Here is a 24856-nt window from a genome sequence, read left to right on the forward strand (position 1 = left end):
GAGAGCACTTTCATCTAGGTTCACAGTTTGCTAAATATAAAAATTATGATTCAACAGGAAATTGGGTAAGTCAAGCAGAAATTTCAGCATGTTTTTTTGAAGATTTTGCTGTCTCAGTGGTTATAGTTCTTCACCACAGCTTTGAGTTCGGGACACAAAAACTTAACACAATGTTTATTGGCTGCTGTTTTTAGCATGCACATGTAAGATGCTTAGCAACAATGCTGACTGGGAAATCAGTCTAAGATTTTCTTGACTACTACAGAAATTCCTGCTGGTCACAAAAGTCATTTTATTGATAAGAAATTAGTTTGGAAGATAAGAAAATATTTTTTGAATTATTAGCTTGGTTTCATAAAAGTTCATGTGCACCAAAAAATTATACGAAGAAGGTAATGAACACCTGTGTGTCCACAAATAGTCTGGTCAAATATTAACTGTATTTTCCTTCTCTTCATTTCAAAGAAATAAACATTACAGATATTGTTAATGCCCTCTGTGTGCCTCCCCCAACCATCCCCCTCCCCAAGGGTTACCACCACGCTAAACTGAATGGTTATTTTTATCACATTTAGCACATAGATCTGTATCCATAACAACACATGCCTTTGTTTTTGCAGCTTAATTTTTTCATGTGATGTTATGTTTATACTCATTTCATTCAGTATTATAAATGTACTCCAGGTCATTTTTCTAAGTGCTATATCCCACTGCATGAATATATTCTGTAGCATTTCTAGCCTGTGATTTATATTGTTACGTATTTCCTCAAACAGTTTAAAGCCTCAAAGGGCTGGTTTGATGTAGCTAATACAGTGTCATTTAAGTAAGCCATGATTTTGACTCCTTTTCAATCAACTTAAGAACTGTGTAAATGTCACATTTTGCAACCTTCCAAATGCTTCTACAAAATAATTTCCGTGCAGTCGTCTGTGAGGAAGTATAAAATCATTTATGTGTAGACTACAACCTATAGATGCTTGAGGCACTGGAGTCGAGTAAGGGTAAAGTGCTAAGACTGTTGTGAAAATAATAAAAATTTATAAAAATAAATGCTGATGTGAGACCAAACTGGATAAAGTTCCTGGAAATTTCAGAGTGAGGCAACATCAGACATCTTTAAAACAAAAGATTATTCTACAGATGGAGATGCTGGGGACCTCTAGGAATGCAAGAGCCTCACCTGCTCTGATGTCCAGCCTGCTCTGGTCTGGGCTGCGGGAGCTTGAGGAGGCCCTCGGACGCCTCTTCCCCTGGTCTCTGTGAGGAAGATGAATACACACAGCACTCAGCACAAAAGCCAAAGTGGTTCTCTTTCTGTGTCAAGAGTAGGCTAAATACAATTTCTGAAGAAACCACAGAGACTTGCTTATGAAATGGAGTTTGGTGCTCTTACTACCTCATTTTAATCAACCTCTGATTTTTCAGCTGAGATTTACCTTTTAAAGACAAGTCAGGATGGGGAACACATGTATACCTGTGGTGGATTCATTTTGATATTTGGCAAAACTAATACAATTATGTAAAGTTTAAAAATAAAATAAAATTAAAAAAAATAAAAATTAAAGACAAGTCAGATTTGCCTTACAATACGAAATACAGTTACTTAGAAACAACAACAAAATAAATCCTGTTTACTTTGCAAACCAAAAAAACTGATGAAGGATCTATACCACAAGAGGTCACTGTTACAATAAGAAAGAACTCTGCTGTGCTTGAATCGCAAAAGCCGAGCGTTCAGGAGACCTCTTTCTCTCACACTCTGGTGCACATGTGCTGCAGGCAAGAAAACTGTTCCCAGATAGATCAGATGTGTCCAGGAATCACACAGGGGGGTCAGATCTGGAACCCAGGTTTCATAATGTCCAATTCACTGCTCTTTCCACCAAATTGCCATGTCTCCAATCTCTATTTGAAAATTAATATTCTATGAAAAAAATTTTAAAGAAATATTTGAAATGTTAAAAAATAGAAAGTAAATTCAGGCAGTCCCCAGATGACAAGTATTTTGTGCTTCAGATGAAAATTTGGTGGCTGGCCAACAGCAGAATTATATGCTTAGGTTTCGTTTGGAAGGTTATATATAATGTGGAAATGGTCTAGGAAGGACATAACTTCTCTTTAGCTAGAGCTGATGCTTAAACTAGTTACTTTTAAATATCTGTACAAAATTCCAAGGTAAAAAAACACAAAACACCAAGAGATTGATGGTGCAAGTTTTATGACAAAATTTCATTTTTATCATCAAATATAATATTTGCCACAAAAATCATGAAGAATGCACACACACGTGGCCATGGTCAGCCAAAAGCATCCGGAAGTCTGTCTGTCCACTGCTCCTGCTTCCGCTGGAGTAAGATTCCCAGTGAATGTTCAGTGCTGTGTCTTGGCCCTCGGCCTTGACTGCTGCCCAAGGATTAGTTTCTCCCAATATCATTTTTTCCGTAAACATTTCCTTTTTTAAAAAACACTGGATTTAACATTTCCTCTTATCGTGCAATAGAGAAAAGATCAAGTTACTCTTCCCAAAGAGTCTGATTATTTAATACTCCAAAACAATTGCTTTATTTTATACACAGCAACGAAACAACAGATCTGGCAGCAAGAAGTCCTGGTCAGAGAAAGAAATGGGGATGGAATCCTTTTCGTCAACACTCAAGAGTAGAGATCCAAATGGAGATCTCGATGAAGACAGAAATAAAGGAAATCAATCCTATGAAAAGGCAAAATACCAAAAGTTTGGCAGGGTGTAAGGCCAAATACATTCCCAGACTCAGCACTCCTAGAAATGATAAGAAAATCTGAGGACCATAGAGGCAAGCCTTTCTTTTCATCGTTGTCCTAACAGCTACTGAAATCAAGCAGGTTAGTTTGCACCTAACGGCCTTCCAAGTCCCTGATCCCTCCTCCCTGAGGACATGGCCATGACAAGGCTGCCCCCCTAAATACCACATTTGTGTGTCCCCACTTGGGGGGGATGTTTAAGAAGGGTCCTTCTTATCAACCATCAAACCTTGACAGTGTTGGATCCTACTGGTTCTCAAGAAGAGCTCAGGGTTGAACGTGAAATTGTTGGTCACTCAGTCCTGTCTGACTCTTTGCAACCCTATGGACTGTAGCCCACCAGGCTCCTCTATCCATGGGATTCTCCGGGCAAGAATACTGGCATGAGTAGCCATTCCTTCCTCCAGGAGATCTTCCCAACCCAGGGATCGAACCTGGGTCTCCTGCACTGCAGGTAGAGCACAGGGCTGGCCTTGGCATCCACTAATCCTCTGTGTGATCTTCACGGTACAGTGCTTGAGGGGGTGCAGGCTCTGGATCCAAACTACCTGGGATCAAAGGGGTCCAACCCTTGTCTGCCACGTGGCCTGTGTAAGTCACTGAACCTCTTGGCCTTGGTTTCCTTTTCCTAAAATGAGGGCTATGTTTCTACTTAGCACACTGACTGCTGTGTTTGAAGAACTTAATAAATTGTCAGTATTCTTTTGCTCTTTTGTTCTGAGTCAACAAACACTTGTCTGAGCAATCCAGTGGTGGGTGTTACTGTGATAAAGAACATGTAAGGTGTTGCCCAGAAGACAATCAAAACCTGCTTCAAGGAACCAAAGAAGCTTTTATTTAAATGGAAAACTCTGATGGAGTCTCTAACCAGATACTAGAACGAGAAATTCAGCAGGTTATAAGGACAAGAAAAGTGCTGAGGATGGAGTGATTACTGAGAGGGAGACGTGGACCACCGGGTGGGACTTAAAGGAACAAGAGTCAAACCAACACACAACAACACTGCTCTCAGGAGGGGAACAGCATGAGCGAAGGTGAGGAGGAGTGGGAGAAGCCTAGTGGGTAGGGCGTGTGGGGGCAGTGACTGTATAGGGCCAGTAATTTAGGAATAAGTTTCTGCTGGGAGGTATTGGGAACAGCCGCTTGAAACCTTGGGTTGAATAAATAGACCCAATTTGATGGTCAATAAGGATCTGTCCTAGGTTCTTAAATAAGGAAATGATGAGATCTGAAGTTATGTGATGACAGTGGTATTTATGAGACTTGGAGGGAGGTAACAAGCACTAATTCTTTAAGGGTGATGGTGGGACTGGAGAAGGAGGAACAAATTCAAGAGACTCTATAAGTGAAAAGTCAGTAGGATTTGGTGGTTGATTCCAGGCTGAAGAAAGACGAGAAGGCAGACGCGGAGGAACAGGACAGCAGGGCCGCTGTAACAGAAGTGGGGAGGTGAAAGAGCAGCACAGTTTGAGGAGTAAAGCAAGTTTGTGTTTTGCCAGGTTGAGTTTCTGATGATAAGTGGATCATTGGCAAAGGAGATGTGAAAATCGGGAAAGGAGCTCCGTTAAAGGTCCAAGCAATACACCAGGATGAGAAGCATCAGAACAGTGGCCCCAAGACCAGAATCTCAGGACATGGCCTTGTCTCAGACAGTCAGGGGTAAAGAATAGAAAGGGGAGAAGGGGTCCAAAGGAAAGAGAGAGAGACAACATATGCTCTCATGCAGTCCAGCATGTTGAGAAAGTGAGCATGATTAACAAGTCCAAGAAGATGAGGCTGGAGGAACAACTTTCCAGTCTGGCGAGGGTGGCTCTAATAGGGTTTCTGTGGCACAGTACAGCCTGTGTCTCACAGAGCGCATGAAGCAGAGAGGGAGGCATCCAGGAAAATTCCCCCTCTGCTAAAGAGAAGACTAGATGGCCTTGTACTCAAAGAAGAACCATCTCACTCTAACTTCTACCCACTGATCCTGGTTCTTCTAATGAAACAAATCTTCATCCTTCTTCCTCTTGACAATCCTTCAGATACTCAGAATATGTCATGGTTACCACTTCAGTTCATCTCCTATGGCATTAATCCTATGGTTCTGCGACTTCTTCAGGTAAGTTTTTAACCGAAGTTTTGGTTTCCCTATCTGATATATGTGAAAGTGAAAAGTCAAAGCGTTAGTCTCTCAGTCATGTCCAACTCTTTGTGACCCCATGGACTATAGCCCGTCAGGTTCCTCTATCCATGGAATTCTCCAGGCAAGAATACTGGACTGGGTTGCCATTTTCTTCCCCAGGGGGGGTCTTCCTAACTCAGGGATTGAACCCAGGTCTCCTGCATTGCAGGCAGATTCTTTACCGTCGGAGCCACCGTATGAGGGGGTGGTAAATGACAGTGCCCCTCAAAGTAAGATCGTTGTGAGGATTAAACGATGTGATGTGGAATCGCTTAGCACAGCTCTGGCACACAACAAGTACTCAGTAAGCTTTTACTGTTATCATGGCTGTATCAGTGATGTCATTAACAGACTCCAGTCCTTTCATCTGCTCCTCATATGATATGGTTTCAAATCACTTTACCAGCCTGTTCAGTTACTCTGAGTGTCAGTTTGTCTGGATTCCTTTTAAAGTCTGCAACCCAGTGTTGAGCTAAAGGTGTGGCCTGAGGAGCAAAGAGAAGAGGTTCTAAATGATGCAGCCTAAAATCGCATGAACAGTTTTGGTGGTGACATCACGTCTTGTCTTGTCTTCCATATGCAGCTAAAGGCAGATTTCCCCATCTACACTGGACTCCTCATTAAGTTTCACAATTATACTTGGCAAAGAGTTCCTGCCTATTAGATGTTTCTAGATCTTGATTCAGTCATCCAGTATAATTGTTCTTCTTCTCAGCTTTCTGTTTCATGCTGTTAAAGACCATAATTAGATTTTTTGGAATATCTTCTGATGTACCAAGAATAAAACAATTCCAGAAAATATTCCTTAAAGCTCTTTTGTGAAATCCTTCTTAAAGCCAGAATAAGACCATTTCACTGGGATATCTTCGTCTACAAATAACAGAAACCTACTTCTGACTTAAATAGTACATGGAATTAATTGGCTCATGTAACCCAAAAGGTGAGTGCCAGGGGTAGGCTTCAGGTTTCAGGTGTGGTGTGATCAGGGCTTTGGCTCTCTCTTTCTGCAGTTCTCTCAGCTCTGCCCTTCCTCTGCTTTTGCCTGTAATCAGGTTGGAGTCCTGAGGAAAGCAGAGTGGGAAAGGCATTCCCAGGACCCTCCTCTGCAGCCCACGTTTCAGAGCAAAAACAAGGTTCTCTCTTCCCAGTCATTAACAAGTCCCACCTTTCATTCTGAACCACCAGAACCAAGCTCTGTAGACAACGTAACACCACATCCGGCCTGGGTTACGACTGCCCATCCACACGACCGTCATGTTGGCAGCGTCTACTTCTGGATCATTTATATTCCAAAGAAAGAAAAGTATATTTCTTTGAAGGTCTTCTAAAATTCACATCTTGCTATAATTCAGACAATTCTTCCCATCACTATGACCAAGGTTCTTTAGGCAGAGGTCAACAAACTTTTTCTTAAAGAGCCAGACAGTATGTATTTTATACTTTGTGGGTCAGGTGGCAAAAAAGAGGCTATTATATAGATACTCCTGTGACCATTTAAAATGTAATGATTTTTAAATGTAGGGAAAAATTTTTTCGGCTCAAGGGCTGTAAAAAATACATAAACAAAATCGGTGGTTGGCCAGATCTGGCTCTAGGGCTATAGCTTGTTGATTCCTTCTTTGGAGTAATAACTAAAAAAGATATAAAGAAGTAGATAAGTGGGAGGATTTGGAATTAGGGGAGATTTTTCCATTTGGGAAATAATTACATGTGAAAATGGAGAAGAAAATTTTAACAGATACACATGATAAAAAGAAAATTTAGCAAATTTTGAGCTAACATTTTCCTTGCCCTAAGAAGACGACTTTTCATTTTTAGAACTAGACTCAAGCTGTATAGATTCAAGTCAGGCAGTAAACATCTTAGGCTCTGCAGTCACACAGTCTCTGTCACAAATACTCAGTTCTGGGGCTGTAGTGTGAAAGCTGCCAGAGACAGTAGATAAATGAACGGGCATGGCTGTGTTCCAATAAAACTTTATTTACAAAAACAAGTAGGCTGGATTTGGCCCATGGGCCTTAGTTTGCTGGCCCCTGCTCTGCAGTCTCTTTGATTTTTTGACTGCAGTTCAAGAATGCCACCACCAAAAGGTGTTGGTCTCTTTATCATGTCTTCATAGCCTGAAGCCCCAGACACACAGTTCCCAGACACTAGTACTCTATCTTAACAACTAACACTAAAATTGAATTCTACATAAATGGTTACACAGAAACAGTGAAATTAAAGAATATGATTTTAGAGGAATGGTCAGAAGATCAAAATTTTGAGAGAATCCTCCAAGGTTACCATAGCTTTGAGTTGGTGGTCCAAGATTTAAAATATACATTTTCAGAGACTATGCATATATATACTCTTGCACCTTTCTCAATAATCACTAACTGGTTATGGTTGTTCAGTTGCTCAGATGCATCCAACTCTTTGTGACCCCGTGAACTACAGCCCGCCAGGCTCCTCTGTCCATGGGATTCTCCAGGCAAGAGTACTGGAGTGGGTTGTCATCTCCTTCTCCAGGGGATCTTCCCAACCCAGAGGCAAGCCTGCGTCTCCTGCATTGCAGGTGGATTCTTTACCAGAGCCTTCACGGAAACCCAAGTGATTATTACTCAAGTTCTGTATATAGAAAGTTGATTAGACACTGCTTTGTAGCTAATCACATTAGCTTAACTTAGGCTTAAATTCCCTTACTTAAGAGTGAAAGTCCACAGTTCCATGTTCCCCTTCACCTTTTACAGCTCCAGTTTCAAGGGGTCTCACATGAAGAGCCCTGTAGCTTCTCACTATGGCAGCAACGAGTACATCAGCACAGTGGAGAGTTGCTGGCATTTACCCTGTTCCACGGCGTTTCTGAGGAAATGATTCCACATGGTTTTGACGATCTGCTCTCCATTCCCATGTCCCAGTGGGCTGCTCCAGCTCACACATAATCATCTTCCCACTGGAACGGCTACAACTCCTCTTCCCTCTCCAACTGTCCTTCATGTAGCTGCCAGCATCACTCCCCTGAAAACCTCTCAGCGCTCCATGTACTAGTCTACAGCATCAGGACCCATGTGTCCACTACAACAGGCCATCTGCCTTTCTCTGAACCTACCACCAAGTCAAATCCCCCTGTGGCTTATGCTGCTCCTGTAGCAAAGAACACAGAGCCTTCCCACCCCGCTTTTGAAAATCATCCTCAAGGGGCATCCCAAACCCCACAGAGGCCAGGAAACCTTCCCTGATCTCCAAGTCAGAGATAGGTTCTTGCACCTCTAAACTCCCAAGGCCCTTTTTTCCAGTTCTTTCACTCCTCTAGTGTTAATCATTGAACAGTGCTTCTGAAACTTTCGTGTGTATTAGAATCACTTGGATACCTTATAAAATGCAGATTCTAATTCAGCAGGTCTGAGACCCTGCACTTCTAACAAGCTCCCAGGTGATGCAGATGCTGCTGCTCCAAGAACTGCGCTTGAGCATCAGAGCCTGACATGTCAGGAAGGGCCTCATGGATGGGGATTATTTGTGTATCTCCCAACCCCACTAGTCCAGGGCTTTGCTCATCATGAAATCCTTGTCAAATAGATGCTGTCAAAGAAGGTGGGACTCCACAAAATCATTCTGGTCACATCTGTCTTTCCCAGAGGAAACAGTTTCTCAGTCACATTTACTTAATTTCTTAAAAGAATAATAACTTCATTATGTTTGGAAAAAATGATATATTTATTATTTTTAAGGCCAGGCAATATAAGAAGTACAAACAAGATTTAGAAAATCATCTAGGACCCCACCACCCAGAAATAAATAGTTAATATGTGGCAAACACCATTCCAGATATATTTTGCATATATTCAAATGAAAAGACAAAAGAATGAGGGCAGGTAAAAGATACATATAAATGGGATTTGACACACAAATACTATATGTGTCAATGTAATTAAAAGTATAAAGTATAAATTTTACTTCAATATGACAGAGAAACAGAAACTGAAGGAATTGTAGAGCTTCAGATGAATGGGTCTTCACAAGAGATATTAGTTTCTAAAAGATCTCTCTAAAGTTAAGAAAAGAAAGAATAAAAAGCATTAGGATGCTGAAATCACTCTTTCAACTACATATTTCAATTTCAGACTGGAGCTACTGACACATCTATTCACTCACACTTTCTCCCAGGAACCAGTTTTGGTTATTTATGCTAATATTACAATCGTCAAGGTTTCTGTTCCGTAACCATCATTTTCAGAGTTGTTTAAATTCAATATGAAAACAAAGTCAATACTCACCATGGATAATTTTATGATAGCTCCCTCGTTTCTCAGTTCTGAAGTTTGACTCATCATTTTGTTGTCAAAGAGTTCTCTACCGAGTGTGTGAATACTGTAGTCCCCCAATCCATTCACAATGAAAAGGTCTCTCTGTTGCCTTTTAACTGAAGGACAACGTGGCTGGAACTCAGGACTCCATAGGCCTTACTCCACTGTCTTCCAGCACTGAGAGAAACTCTAATAAAGCCAGAGGCAGCCAGCCTTTTTCTCCTTCTATGGGACTTGCGTGTTCAGCCTGATCGCCATAGGCCGCCTTCTTGCATTTACGCACTCAATCAGCAATTTCTAATGGGGTGTGTTCTACGTACTGGGCACGGTACTAGTGCTGAACACTGTTAGAAATGTCTTAGTGTGGATTATTCCATGTCAAATTTTGTTGGGACATGACGTGTCCTTTTGAGTTTCGGATTTGAATCTCTATTTCAGAACGTCATCTTCTATTATGTCAATATTTTTCTTGTTCCCATCTTTTCCATTCTCAGTGGGTTGTTGTGAATATCAAATGAGTTAATATATGTAAATCACTTGGAAGAGTGCCTGGCACTTAGTCAAAGTAAGATGGGGGAAGGGAAGAGAACTCTCCCCTTCAGGAATACAAGTGCCATGCCTCTCATTTCTATCTCAGTCTCTCTAATCATTTTCCTATTTTCTCATTCACTCCTCTATGTTTGATTTCCTCTAGCTTAACCACCACATCTGACTGCATTTTCAGCTGCTTTTACTTTTGATATGGCTTTTCTCTCCATGTTTATACATTTTTATTTCATTTCTTTTTTAAGAACTGTGAGTGTACTCTCTCTCTTCACGAGATCAAGGACTTAAAATCTCTAATTTGCATTCTTACAAGCCAACGGAGAGCTCTTTTCCCTTTTGTAAAACTCTCCTTATTCTTGGAGGGCAGTTCCTTTTGCGACCCATTTCCTTCATCTGTCTTTTGTTATGTTCATTACAAAGTTATGCTCGGGTTCCATGTTCACTCTTGTCCTAGCGTTATTTATCTTGAAACAGAGCCATGGATTTGTTGAAGAATGAAAACAGTCCATGCAGGGCGAGAACTGGGGTGCTCTGTAGCTTCAACTTTTCCCTGAATATCTGTCTGAAAAGTCTGTCCTTTTTCTCAACCTGCAGCATGTGTACAGTATGTAGCAGGTTTCGTGACTCACAGAAAAGCCTCTTCACAGGCTGGGTTCCTTAGGTTCTAATCTATCAAACTCCCTCCCCCATAAACACACACACACAACTGGATGGATCACACGAAATGAGGAGAGCGTGTCACTCTCAGCTCCATTTCCCCTGTCCTGCTTCACACTTCAGCTCTTTGCACTTTGGCCACACCGCACGGCTTGTGGGATCCTAGTTCTCTGACCAGGGACTGAAACAGGACTCTGAGCAGTGAAAGCATAAAGCCCTAACCACTGGACAGGGGGTTCCCCACACTCTGGCTCCTGAATGAGGCCTTGACTGTGGCTTCCCCATTTCTCCTGTGGCTTGCTCACATCCTTACCTCTCATTTCTCTAGTTAAAGACTGCTGGATACATCTTCCTTAACGGAGAGACTCGCTTTGTTTCTTGCTTTGTCCTTGTCTTTATCTCTATTTCACAGAGTCTAACAGGTTAACAAGACTCTTGGTTGCCATATTCCAAATGACAAAAAACTAAAGTACCATAAGCTGTTCCTGTCAAAGTAAATAAAGGAAGGAAGAAAGAAAAGAAAGAGGAAGGAAGGAAAGAAAGAAGAAAAGAAAGAAGGGCGAGAGAGAGAGAGAAAAGAACATATTGTGGATGTGGTGGCCTCACGCACAGCTGGATTTAGGGGCTTATATGTCATCCTTGAACTTAGTCACTGTCTCCATTCCTTGGCGCTGCTTGTTTATACGTCACTTCCTGTCAGTCACCCTCTACAGGCAATGAAATAGCCACTGTTGGCTCCACGACTATGTCATTCTTTACAGCCTGGGAACCTTGAGGAAGAGCGCTTTCCCCAAAGGCTTTGGCAGAAGTCCCAGGGAAGGATTCAATTGGCCTGGTGTAGATCACATGCCCACCTCTGAACCGACTACTCTCATTTCACAGCTTTTGGTGAGTGCTAGGAGGACACAGGGGTGAAAGGAGCACAGCTTATAGATTAGAAAACTGAGCCCTTGGAAGTGTTCAGAGGCTTGTCCAAGAACACAGAGCTGAGGACTTCCCTGATGGTGCAGTGGCTAAGACTCTGACCTCCCAATGCAGGGGGGCCGGGTTCAATCCCTGGTCAGGGAACTAGATCCCATGTGCCTCAACTAAGAGTTCCCATCCACAACTAAAGAACTGGCGTGCTGCAGTGACAACTTGGCACAGCCAAGTAAACAAATTAAAAAAAAAAAAAAAACTTTTTAAAAAAAGAACATACAGCTGAATCAAGTGGCTGAGAGAGAACTGATTCTGAACCCACAGATTCTGACCCCCAAAGAGTTCTGAACCCTCCACAAGTAACTGCTCTTGGACTTTCCTCCTAAAAATCACATTTCCAAACCACAAGAAATTGAACAATATTTACACAGAAACTCTTAGAAGCTTTTTAAAAGCAGATGTATAAAAGGGTTCATCAGACAGAACCACTGGATAGATGATGGAGATACACACACACATATGTATTTTGAAGAAAGCTATTTTCAAAACATATAGCAACATAAAGCAAGAGAAGATGGGGTGTTGCTGATTGCAGGCCTGCCAAACTTGGAATCCTCGCATGGACACACAGGCTGTCACTGATTGGCACATGGTTTGAAGATGACAGTTCAGTGAGGGCTGGAGAGTGCTTTTCTCGTCTGGAAAGTTAAACAGTGCCCACTTCCCCACCCCCAACCTTGTCAGCAACGATGCCTCGTCTAGCAAGTGCTTTTTCCATCACGACCAACATAAAGTTAAACTCCAGTCCACCCCAGGTCTGAGTTTGTTCTAAATTAAGGGTTTCCCTAAAATCAACACGGTTTCACCAAATTAAACTACTCCTTTCTCTCGCTAGGCATGAAGCACAGGCATGAAGGTGGCGGCTCCCACGCCAGATCAGCAGCAAAGACCCTGTGCGGAGCCTGACCTCCCTTCCTCCGCCCTCTCCTTCTCAGCCCTCAACCCGCTGTCAGCTCCAGTTACGCAATCCCTTTTCTCCCTTCTCCAGCCAGCTCAGCTCACTGACAGGAGTCTTCATTTCCCACTTTCTGGTCTAAACATGAAAACATGTTAATTGAGGGTAGGGCTTTAGCATCAAGACTGGGAATACTCCACTACACAGCAAAGATCATTTCTTGGAATTATTTGCTTAAATGTTTACCAGAAACAACCATCTCAAGTGTTCCAGATTGATTCATGAATGCAATTAATGAAAGAACTGCTAAGAATTTCCATTTTCTGGTTTGTTTTAATCCTACTGTATAAAAAAAATTTTTTTTCTGGCACCACCTCAACAAAAATCCCATCCAATGATTAAAGGGGGTAAAGATTCATAAAGCCAAAATGTTACTGGAAATTAAACCTGCCAGGGTGTATGACAAATCCAGGGCAGACACAATTCACTGAACGATGCAAAAGACATCCTAACAAAGCGAAAAGAAAGCAACCAGTGCTGCCGCCCAGCACCTCCTAATTCTGGACCGTCAGGAAGAAGTGCCACCAGTCCCTAACTGATTTCTCCTCTGCTGTGTGTGAGATAAAAATATGTAACCGAAAATGCCTTTGCTGTCCCAGACTGAGGAATAAATACTGAACCCTCCTAGATTATTCCACAACATTTGAAGGCTTGCAAAAGAAGAAAAGAAAAACAGCTCTTGTCTGTTTTTTCCTAGTCAACTTTAATTACTGTAAGGATGGGTGCAGCAAGATAAATGTTTCCGTTTCAGTTCAGCGCTGAAAGAAACACAAGTTCTCCTGCTGCCTTTTATGTTTAAGCTCTGAGGTTCGCAGCCTATTCTTATTCACCAACTGGAAAAGATTTGTTGCAATGGCCAGTTTGATGTTTTGTGCTCAACTCCCAAAGTCCCAATTTGAAGTCCTTCTCTTCCACTTAAGGAGACATTTCATTTTTCCTTTAATTTAAAAAAATGTTCTGAATGCAAAGCGACATTACAAGGACTACTAGGTTGCCTAATATAAAGTCTGCGTGTGCAACGCTCTTCAGGCTGTGTCAGCAGACAAGGTCAGTTCAGCTAAACTAACCAACTGCCAAGCAGCCAGTAGGGGTGGAGGCAGTATTAAGCACCCGGCATACGTACAAGCCAAAGTCAGACCCGAATCTAAAGTGAGGGCAACAAGCACTTGGTCTTAAAATGGCCCATGGAATTTAATCTTGTTAAGCAAATCCTAACTGGGCAGTTGTTCACAATGACCCAATGGAAAATCACAGAAAAATATCTCTGAGTGACCCTGTCCAGTTCAAGACCTCCTGCCCGTCTTAGCACCACTGCTGGCTGGGACTGGAAACCACAGCCTGCTCTCTTTCCCCCCCTGGTTCCCCAGTTATTCAAGGCTTCCTTAGGAAAACACCAGTGTAAGAATTCACAAAGTGCACATTTCTCTACAAATCCTTAATATGGTAGGAAAATTGCTAGAAAACCATATCTAAGAACATGGTGTGAACTTAGGGGTTCTTACATAGGTAGGGGCTGGTGAAAGGGTCAACACAGACCGGGGTGGGAAAAAAAAGCCTTCTCTAGGAATGTGGTATGAAACAGAGTAACTCCTGATCGTTCATTTCACGAGGGATTAGTAGTGAGGTATTACAGATAAGCGAAATCCACAGGACTCTCCTGTTTTAACTCTAGTTTGCAAAATAAATATTTTAATCCAAGTTTCTACTGGAAAATAAGATAAATCAAGTTTGGTGGAGTCCACAAGAGTGAACTAACCTAAAGGGAGGTAGTGAGAAATTCCAGGCCGGGCAAGAATCCCACATAACACAAACAGTATGATCAGTCATCACTCAAGGGCTGGCTGGAACAGCCCAAATAAAGCAGAGACTTTAGTCTGACAGCCCTATCAAAGCAGCATTTTGGCAGGTACGAATAAATGTTTTCCTGAGGAGTAAAGAGGGAGACGTAAAATCAACCCCATTCAGCCCTGAGAAGAAATCTCTCCTACTCATGCATCATAAATTTAAAATTTGTTTACATAAAAGGGAAAAATGCAAATCAATCATCTACATAACAGAGAGAACAAACTGGTAGATGACACAGTTGCTCTGACCTGGAAATTAAGTGAAAAGAATACTGACCCTCCACTTCTGAGATGAAACAGCACGGACGTCGCCCCTTTAAACATTTCTTGCTCCGTGATTTTACTGAAGTCTCCATCATATGTTAGCTGAAGTGGATGACGCTTTAAGTGGCCAATGGCCTTTGATTCTGTTAAGTAAATCCCATTTATTTTCACCACAGAGTCCCTTGTCTTAACTGTTTCTTCGGATCCCACTCTCGTTGCTGTAATAACCAAGGAAATGTTTTGTCAAAGCATTTATTTTAGGATTCACCGTCTTTCAATATTTTTTTTAATCCAAGAATTTATACAATTTAAAAATTATATATTACTTATAATTGAGTCTGGAATTATATGGACAAAACCTCCCTGAACAGCTTTACTTAATAACAATATATCAATATTGGCTCATCTAGTGTAACAAAAGCATTACACTAAGGCAAGATGTTAACTAATAGGGGAAAGGAGGTGGGAAGTGGAGGGTGTGGGAATTCTCTGTACTTCCTACTCACTTTGGCTATAAAATGAAACCTAAAACTGCTCTAAAAAATAAAATCTATTAATAAAAAAGAAAATCTCCCTGAATACATGCAAGGCCTCATCACTAATTCAGGCTTGACATCATCAACTCAGCAGGTGAAAATTAATAGATCTTAGCTCTATTAGCTTAGAGTTTTGTTGTTGTTCAGCTGTTCCGTGACTCTCTGTGGCCCCATGGACTGCAGTTTGCCAGGCTTTCCCTTCTTTCACTGTAGGCAAATACTCAAATTCAGGTTTATGAACTACCTAGTCCACATAAATACCTCTGTGTCCCATAGCAATGCTTCTTCCTGGATTTGATCATGCTGGAACTTTTTCATTCAGAAATATCGAGTGTTTTCTTGACGTCAGGCATTGTCCTAAGCACTTGGGGTGCGTTAGTGACAGAGCAAAGATCCCTGCCCTCACAGAGCTTACATCCTTACAGTACACCTGTTTACACAACAGACAATAAGTAACAGACCATAGTAAGTGAAGTATGTAAGAGGGTAGGTGCTATGGGAAAAAACAAAAGCAGAAACGTGGAGAAGGGGGAAGAGGGGCTTGGGATTGGGAATGGGGGCAGGGAACAAATTTTAACAGGTGGGCATGGTAGGCAAACCCTTACTGGAAGGGAGGCATCGAGCTGTCAGATGACGAGGGACTGTGTTTCTATCGCAGGGAACTGGTGGTGCAGACACCCAAAGGCAGGAGTGAGTCTGGGGCCCTCAGGGGACAGCGTAAGTGGCGTGTGTGACAGGGTTGGGAGGAGAAAGGTGGTCAGAGGAGCAGGAGCTGGCTCGTAGGGGCCCAGCAGACCATTTTCCAGCAGCGGTAGAGGAGGGCACCTGAACACTTGGAAGGCTTTCTCAAGAGAAATAAGAGTTGCAAAGAAAAGGACGTCCAGTCTCTGAACTGAAACATCTACTGTGTTTATAGTGGCAAGATCCTAGATTTAAAATATAACACTGCTTCTTCCTCAGCAAATTGACATTAGGAATAGCTGACCCATGATGCTGCTACTCAACTCTAGTTCCTGATAACACATGTTTTTCAAAGGGGCAAGGAGGATGAGCTATTTCTCATACAGAAGTAGTTTTGCAAGCTTTTCCAAAATGACTCAAGGTTTCCTTTTCTGTGCTTGAACCATCAAACCAATAAAAACCCAACAATAACAAAACCACCTCTGACTAAGCTCTGTGCTTTCAAAACACTGAATTTTACAGCAGAAAGGAACTTTAAAGATTGGCTAGTCTAGCCTTCATTTTTCAGATGAGAAAACTGAGAACCCAAAAGGTGATCAGTCCAAGGTCACAGAGCAAGTTTGAGGAGAGCTAGGATATATGGCAGGGAAAGGGCAGGCTTGGCATTCTATCAGACTTGGGGTCAGGTACAGGCTGTGGGATGCGGGCAGCTCCCTCAGCTTCTCTCCTCTTTCTCAGCGGTCCCCACCTCTAGGAGACGTGGGGAGAATTAAGTGATCTGGCCTGGTAAAGTGGCTTCCATAGAGCTAGCACACTCAACACCCAGAAGTCGTGGTCATTATTATTCATGGAACTCAAGTCCAGGGCTCTCTCCATAGCACCACACATCCTTAAACATCTTGAGGACTGAATTACAAAGCACATACTCCGTTTCAGATTACAAAGCATTTTTAGCCTGTCCCTATATTTTAGTATTCGTTTCTTTCACTTGTTCGCTCCATAAATATTTATGAAGCACGCGCTGCCATGTGCCAGATGCTCAGGGGCTGGTGGCTTAGGGGTGAGGTGAGAAGTCCCAGCCGCTATGGAGCTTCTGCTCTAGAGGGGAAAACGCAACCCTACTTGAAGACGGAGGAGCAGCAGCCTCTGTGTTCACAAACAAGGAGGGGGCGGTCAGTTAGCACGACAGCAAAGAGCAGCCGGGGCTCACTCTTAATTCTGCCTGAGGTCCACCCTTCAACCGAGCCTGAGTGACGAAACTCGGGTCCCTCTGGCAAATACATGCAGCATGCTGTACTCATCTTGTAGTAGATCATGGGTACATTTCAAAAGGATCCAACAATCAGTAGCCTTACCATGAAAATAGGAACTGTCCTGTTTCAGGATATTTCTTTGGCACTTACTGCAGACTACACCCTGTTTCAGGCTCCTGGGCTTCAAACAGAGAAACCCCCTTTTCCACTCAGTCTAGTAGGGGAAAACAGAGAGGCAGATCTGTCCAGAGAGAAATGCAGAGCAGTGTGGTCTGCGCCAGGTAAGGAGGAGTGCACGGAGAGTCCTGAGGGGTTAGAGTTGCTCAGGGAAAGATTACAGAGAAGGTGGAGCCTGAAAAGCATTCCAAAGGGTTAGCAGGAGCACCCCCTCCAAAAAAAAATTTTTTTTCTGAGAAAAAGGAGCAAAGGTCTGGGATGAGAGCTGGCTTCACGTGGGTCCAAGCTGGACCTGAGTCAAGCTAGGCCCCAGGCTTACAAGGGCCTCACACTTGGCTTAATGCTTTGCTGTTGCCATCGTGAAGTTCTAAAGAATTTTTGAACAAAGAGCTTCACATTTTCTCATTTTTCACTGGGTCCAACAAATTATATAGCAGAGCCTGCATGAAGCTCAAAACAGCAGGATGGGTTAGGGGAACTGCAAGGGTTCCATACTGCTGGTGCATGGACCAGGGGCGGGGAGTGGGTGGGCAGGCAAAAGAGAGGACTGAGAAGGGCCTGGAACGTGAGGCTGGGGCGGAGCTGTGCACACTGGAGGGAGAAGACTTCACCCGTGAACCACGAGTCACTCAACTGCAGCCCCACCAAACCTGGCCTACCACCTGCCTCTATGTAGCATGCAAGCTAAGAATGGCTTTTATATGTCTGGATGATGGATCAAAAAAAAAAAAAAATCAAAAGAACAGTACTTTGTAACGTGAAAATTATATGAAACTTCAAATTTCACTGGTCAGTCTACGGTTGCTTTCCCACTGCATTGGCAGAGTTGAGAAGGTTGACCAGAAGATTCTGAGGCCTGGAAGGTTTAAATTATTCACTTGCTGGCCCTTCACAGAAAAGTTTGCCAACTTCTGTGTTAGGTCACTGTTTCCCAAACTGTGTTTTCCAAAGACATAGTCCATAGCCAGGTAGGTCTGGGAAATGCTGGGCTAAAGTAAAACTAAACAGGGGACTTCACCAGATGGCCTTCCCCATCCTGTAATTGCTCACATGCATGGCAACAGAGCACGGGACCTTTACTCCAAGGAAAAGTTGCATTTTTGCCAAAAGTGTTCCCTGGAACTTAGTTTGGCAACCACTCCTTTAGACACAGCAAGGGCTCTCTGAAGGGTTTTCAGCAAGAAGATAAGCAATCTGATTTTTATTTGCTTCCTGACCTCTTGTTCCTTATGGCACACTGAGAGAAAGTCATCATTTTTCACAGCCCACCAGGATAGAAGGACAAGGCTGCTGCTCACAGCCATGTCTGGGTGGGCGCTCAGTGTGATCAGGCTCTGACACCTCCAAGGGCTGAGGGTTCCAATGCTGACCCACACGCAACCCCCTACCAAGCTGAAGGTGGAGCAAGACAGGAGTGCCAGATGACCAGGGATAGGGTGAGAGGCGATAAACGTGGCGTGGCATCAGTGGGATGGAGAGCACAGAGTCCGGGGACATTCAGGAAGCCCATGCAGGATGCCTGTCTGGGATGGCTAAGATACAAGGGCTGTGAGAAGGTGGAACCTGCTCGGAGGTCTCCATCTAGCTGGAATAACCAGAGTGACACGGTCACCTTCAGCCAAAACCTCTATCTGAACAGAAGAGATTACACTGCTGGCCCCATGAACCTGACTATACACATCTCTTCTCTTATTTTCCTCAATCAGGAATTCCAAACCTGCCACCACGCCCCCCCAACTCTGCTGGGGGAGTTGTCAGCTACTAAAGACTTCATACCAGGGGAAGGGACACACCCTCTGGCCCCGTCTGCACAGCAGCCTTTACAGCCTGTTTCTCAACAAAAGATACCTTTTCTTAAACAATAGGGATTCTGAGACAAGCCCAGGGAGCTCCTGTACAAAGGACAGGGAGTCCAAGCCTGGAGCATTAGAACACTTTTTTAAATTGGGTGATGTGCGCTTTCAAAAAGACAATGACTTTTTACTGCCGTTGTTTCCTGGGCGCTGACGCAGACTGCCAGGGTTGGTGGGAATGGTGAAGGGGGCAACTGCCCACAGGGTGGATGGAAGAACCCAGACAGAGACACGCTTCAGCCGGTGGGGAAATGTCCACCTCTCCTGGTACCTCCACACTACGTGGGAACAGCTCAGCAAGCAGCCCGGGTTTCAAGTGGGAGCCACCAAGAGTTAAATGTGTGTGGTGTTTGGGCTCAGAAGCAAAAACATTGCATAAACAACAACTCTGCCCTCCTGTTTACGAGAAGCGGCGCCCTTCCTATCTGAGTCTGACCTCACTCCACACCGTGTGGCTGCCGAAGCCATCCCCTCTCGACTTGGCTCCCATAGGTACCAACTCTTTCTGATGTAACTGGTCTGCTGGGGGCCTTGGTGGAGCAACATCTGAAAAGTTCCTCGGTGACTCTAAAAGTGCAGCGTCTATTGAGAAACAGAAGCCCGATGATGTCTCTCCCTTGCTTAAATCCTGTCTTGGCCTCTCACTGCAGCAAGGATAAAGCCCTGGCCACATCCTCCCACTGGCCTGGCCCCAAATGGCTCTGGGACCTCAGTTCCCTCCCCCTTCTGGCCACACAGGCCTCAGGGTCCACCAGCTGAACTTGTACCCCCCTCGAGCCTCATTGCCCCTTCAGCCTGGGCACTGTGCTCACAGATTTCTACCTGGCTGTCTTCTTATCATTATTCACATTTCAACTCAGATACCACCTCTTCAGGGACACCTTCCAGAGTTGACACAATTCCTTCTGCCACAGTCACTCCCGTCCCACGATCCAGCTTATCTTCTTCCTAGCACTCATCGGAGCCTAATTATCTTATCTCTGGGTTTTCCTGTTTACTGTCTATCTCCCCTTTGAGGGCAAGACTCTGTTGGCCTAAACTGGTACCTGGCAGCTAGTAGGTGCTCAATAAATAGCCAGTTGCCTATTAGAAGAGAAACAAATGGGGACAGCGAGGTAACGCAGAATGCCTAATTACACACTTCTTACAGCATTGAGCGTGGCCCGCACACCCTGTGCTGCCTGCCCCTTCCTTTCCCCCTGATTCTCTCTCTTCAGCTGTGTCAGGGACCATAGGGACCAGACAGGAAAGTGAGTGCAGTGTGCTGGGGAGGCCCGGGAACTGCAGATCACACACCAGGCTAATGGGGCTGAGGGCTACTCACATAAACAGTCATGCATCTAGTGTCCTCCATGAGATCTACATTTATGCTGGTGACTAGTTAAGAGAAAAGGCTTATATGTGACACAAGTAGGATGCTTAGGGAGTGGCTTCTACCGTAACTTCTGGGATCATGTGCAGTGTCTCCTCTCTGTGAGTGTAAACCTGCCCTTTCTTCATCAATCCTTGTCGACGGAAGGATGGCTGGTTCTGTCAGCCCCAGCTAAACTGGATTTTCAACTTTCAGGAAATGTATAATACGGTGTAATTTTAGTAATGAGAAATGTATAATATGCTGTAAGCATGATGTATAGTAAATTTATAATATGATACTGAACACACATACGAGGCTGAAGTGAAATCCTTAAAGACATACTAACGTTCACTGTCTGCAATGTGTTCTGATATTTTCCATTCTATTTTATCCTACTTTATATTTTAAATGCTGGTGTGATCCACTGAATTGACTGTCACCCCACTAATGGAGTATTTGCTACAGTCTGTAAAACTCTTAGTATGCTCTGGACAAGGGGTGATTCCAATTACCGGGACATTCCTTAGAATCTGAGGTTTTTATCTTCTCTGTTTACAGGTTTAAGACACCTGCCAACATTTCTTGGAGAAGGCAATGGCAACCCACTCCAGTACTCTTGCCTGGAAAACCCCATGGATGGAGGAGCCTGGTAGGCTGCAGTCCATGGGGTCGCGAAGTGTCAGACACGACTGAGCAACTTCACTTTCACTTTTCACTTGCATGCACTGGAGAAGGATATGGCAACCCACTCCAGTGTTCTTGCCTGGAGAATCCCAGGGACGGGGAGCCTGGTGGGCTGCTGTCTATGGGGTTGCACAGAGTCGGACACGACTGAAGTGACTTAGCAGCAGCAGCAGCCAACATTTCTGGGGCTGTAGGAAAAGTCCCATTCAAGTTGTGTTTCTAATTTTCACATGGGATCAGAAAGGTATTTTCATGAGTGTACATTATATAAATCTTAAATATGCCTAATGAAATGAACAATTTTTGGAATTCTAATTTAGAAATTACTTCCAGTGTAGGTGAACTCATTCACTAAAAAAACACGTATCCTAAGATTCTTTTTCTACCAAGTAACATTAAAAAAAAAACAAACTAATATTTAGGTATTCTTCATAGACACCCAGAAAAATATACAAATGTTTCTTAACCAGCTTTGGCACGATACTAAGTCTTAGTTAACGTAAAAAATCATATACACATAGTTCCTGTGTGTAAATTCAAGAAACATGCTTGCCCCCAGGTTTTAAAGTATATTACGTTTTAAAGATTTTCCTTACGCTGAGTGGGAAGAAGGGTCCTGGCTGGCAGAAGAGCTCCCTGGGAGGCCGCCCTGAATAAACGCGCCCGGGCACTGCTTATTCTTCTAATCTTCGCGGGGTCCACTGGGGGTTTAGGAAAGGAAAGGCAGAAATCTTCCACTGTGTCAGGAGATGCTGGAGCTTTCGGTTTCTGGAAAGAGATTTTTTTTTAAACGACTGGCCTGAATTTCTGTCTTGAATGAGACTCACCACCCAGAGCTGACCCTGACACTTCCAGAGGAGTGCACGGCTTCCGGCAGGGCTTCTCCCCAGCCCCTGATGCTAGATCTCAATGCATCAGGTATATGACACTTTTTCATTGCTTTTGTCAGTTATATTGTATTAAATACTCTACTGTCCTGCTTGGTATATTAAAAAAAAAAAATTTACCCATGCCAGCAAACAAATCTAATTAAGAGACTATAAAATATGGTATAGTACATTTAACCTACTTTGTAAATCTTTGTGTTCGATCTGATTCAGTTCAGAAAACATGTACTGGGCAACCAAGAACTATGTGAAATATAAATACAACCTTTATATATTTGGGACTACACAAAAGTAGTTTTTAATAATATAAAAGTTTTTAAAATAATTTAGGCTAATAAATCACAAAAGAGCAAGCAGTAGTCTTGGACTTATGAAATGTGTTATTTTCTACATCTTAAAAATTCTAAACGTCCATATAGTAAAAGCTATGGTTTTTCCAGTAGTCATGTACGGATGTGAAAGCTGGACCATAAAGAAGGTTGAAAACCAAAGAATTGATGCTTTCGAATTGTGGTGCTGGAGAAGATAAGTCCCTTGGACAGCAAGGAGACCAAACCAGTCGATCCTAAAGGAAATCAACCCTGAGTATTCACTGGAAGGACTAATGCTGAAGCTCCAATACTTGGATCACCTGATGCAAAGACCCAACTCACTGGAAAAGACTCTGATGCTGGGAAAGCCTGAGGGCAGGAGAAGAAGGGGGCAACAGAGGATGAGATGGTTGGATGGCATCACCGACTCAATGGACATGAGATTGAGCAAACTCCAAGAGATAGTGAAGGACAGGGAAGCCTGGCATGCTGCAGTCCATGGGGTCACAAAGAGTCGAACACAACAACAACCATTAGAAAAGGGACATTAGTGGCAAAATTCCAATTCCCTAAAGACTTAAACATACCTGCAACCACCCAGAGCACCTTCAGGTCTAACCTCCAGATGGCAGTGACCTCTGACCCAACCTGGGGCCACAACCTCACAGAGGCCTGGACTCCCACTTTTAGTGTTGCCTGGTGGTCCCTCCTTCCCCCCACTCTATCTGGATTCTCTGTCTATGAAAGAGTAATCTTATGGCAGCAAATGCTTCCAGCTCTCTAGTCAAAAATAATCAAGTTAAAGTTCCTGAAATCACTTACATAATAAATAAAGTGATCACTTACATAATAAATAACGTGATTCTCAATCCAATAGATTAATCAACAAATTCTTTTTAAAAATCCAGTGTGAAGTTCAAGTCAGATAATTTGGAAAATGGGTGAGCTCATTTATCATATGACACATCATTTCAAATGCTGGTTTTCTCATATACATTAATAGGATAGACATCTTTATCAGAGTTCTCTTAAGAAGTTGCTTATGTCAATAATAAGACATTTTTCAAAAAAATTTTTACATCCTTCTGTTCATTTGCAACCGTAATCGGTTCATAAACCAGAGCCCCCTAAAAAAAATCAGTTTTATGACTATAGAGATACATTCTTCTAAACATAGTCAGAAAAAAAAAAAATAATCAGCATAATAGGCAGGATGAGTCACTGACTGGGATCAAACCCACTTACTAGTTATGTGAACTTGGGCAGGCCATATACTTCTATGAGCTTGCCCATCTATCACATGGAAGTAGCCCCCTTTTTGCAGGGACACTCAAGTATAGACAAGTCCTGTTACGGAGGCTTGAGAAATGCTAGCTCCCTCCCTATGTAAGCTGCTCACCCTTCATGTATGTACCAAATTTAGTTCCAAGTTACTTTTAAGTCTCAAAAGCTAAGGCCATAGACCCTGATGCAACCTTGCTGGAAAACAGATCCTGAATCCAGAGGGGTCTATTTTGAAGGAGACAACACTCACCTGTCTGTATAAATTATGTTATATTTAACAGTCCCTTCACTTTTTAGTCTCCTTAATTTACTGCAAAATATTCATAAGAATGTGACTTAAGTCATGAAACTAATAGTAACAACAAAGCTAAGAGTATGATACAGGAAAGTAAGTGCTTTACATGTAATTACGAAAGATGAAATACATAAGGATAATCTCAATACTGAATGTCGATTCAAGATTTTCTTATCTCAAAATGTCTGTGCTCTGTAGGTGCCTTGAATCTGAAACAAAGATTGAGAAGTCTATAAAACAGTAATGCAGATAAAGTAAATGGCTGATTTTACAGATTCTTTAACTATTAGAAATGTTTGGGGGTACTAAATAAAATATCTTATAAAACAGAAAATATGGTTTTGCAATGCGAATTTCTACCCAAACAGAACAACCTAATTGTATCTGGATGGCAAGATAAATCCCTTTAACTGCTCCTTGATAAAAGGTATCATTTTCCTAGTGAAAAATTACTCGTTGTTTGTATAATAAAAATTAGTTCCATTTTACTACTGACCTTTACTAAATTATTCATCCCATTTAAACATATATCTCTCTGGACTATTTAAAATACAAAGTGATATGTGTGAAGCATTTTTAATTCTCCAAGGGAAAATGAAACAAGCCACCAGTTTCTATCACACCAGGTTCTACAAAATGTTCTTTCACCTTGTGGAGCAAAATGGCTGTTTTGAAGCACAACAGTAAAATTTTTTCTTGTAAAATTCACCTTATTTTAGAGTACAGAGAATGCTGCAAGTGGGTTTAAATCTTCACTTAAAAACTCCACTTCCCTCAAGGTCTGTGCCAAGATACTAGCCAGTGATGGGGGTACAACCCAAATACTGGGAAAGTCAGAGTTTAAGATCTGTCCTGGGTGAGAAAATTGCTAGAGTCCCTGAAGACCGAAAGACTACTGCCATACAACACCACAATCAAAGAAGACAAAAATGTCTAGGACATTTAAGGCATCTGGCTGTCCTTGACTCTCATCCAAGCATGGGGGCAAGGGAGCCTTAACCAAGTTCTGACCTAGCTCCTCCAGATTACCAGCTGGGAAGGTGAAGTCCCACTCTTCATG

General features: G+C 42.8%; 1 protein-coding gene across 5 annotated transcripts in view; it reads right to left on the bottom strand.

Annotated features, from left to right (window-relative positions):
* The window catches only part of ARMC2 (armadillo repeat containing 2), a 247089-nt gene that overhangs the window by 86836 nt on the left and 135397 nt on the right, over positions 1-24856 (bottom strand). For all 5 annotated transcript variants that reach the window (XM_061427637.1, XM_061427635.1, XM_061427639.1 and 2 more), the window contains 3 exons: positions 21616-21787; positions 14495-14699; positions 1184-1260 (listed from right to left, as the gene is read on the bottom strand). In XM_061427637.1, coding sequence (XP_061283621.1) covers positions 1184-1260; positions 14495-14699; positions 21616-21787 — 454 coding nt within the window. The remainder of the gene's footprint in view (positions 1-1183; positions 1261-14494; positions 14700-21615; positions 21788-24856) is intronic.

This window comes from Bos javanicus, chromosome 9 (assembly GCF_032452875.1).
Source record: "Bos javanicus breed banteng chromosome 9, ARS-OSU_banteng_1.0, whole genome shotgun sequence".
Classification (NCBI taxonomy): Eukaryota; Metazoa; Chordata; class Mammalia; order Artiodactyla; family Bovidae; genus Bos; species Bos javanicus.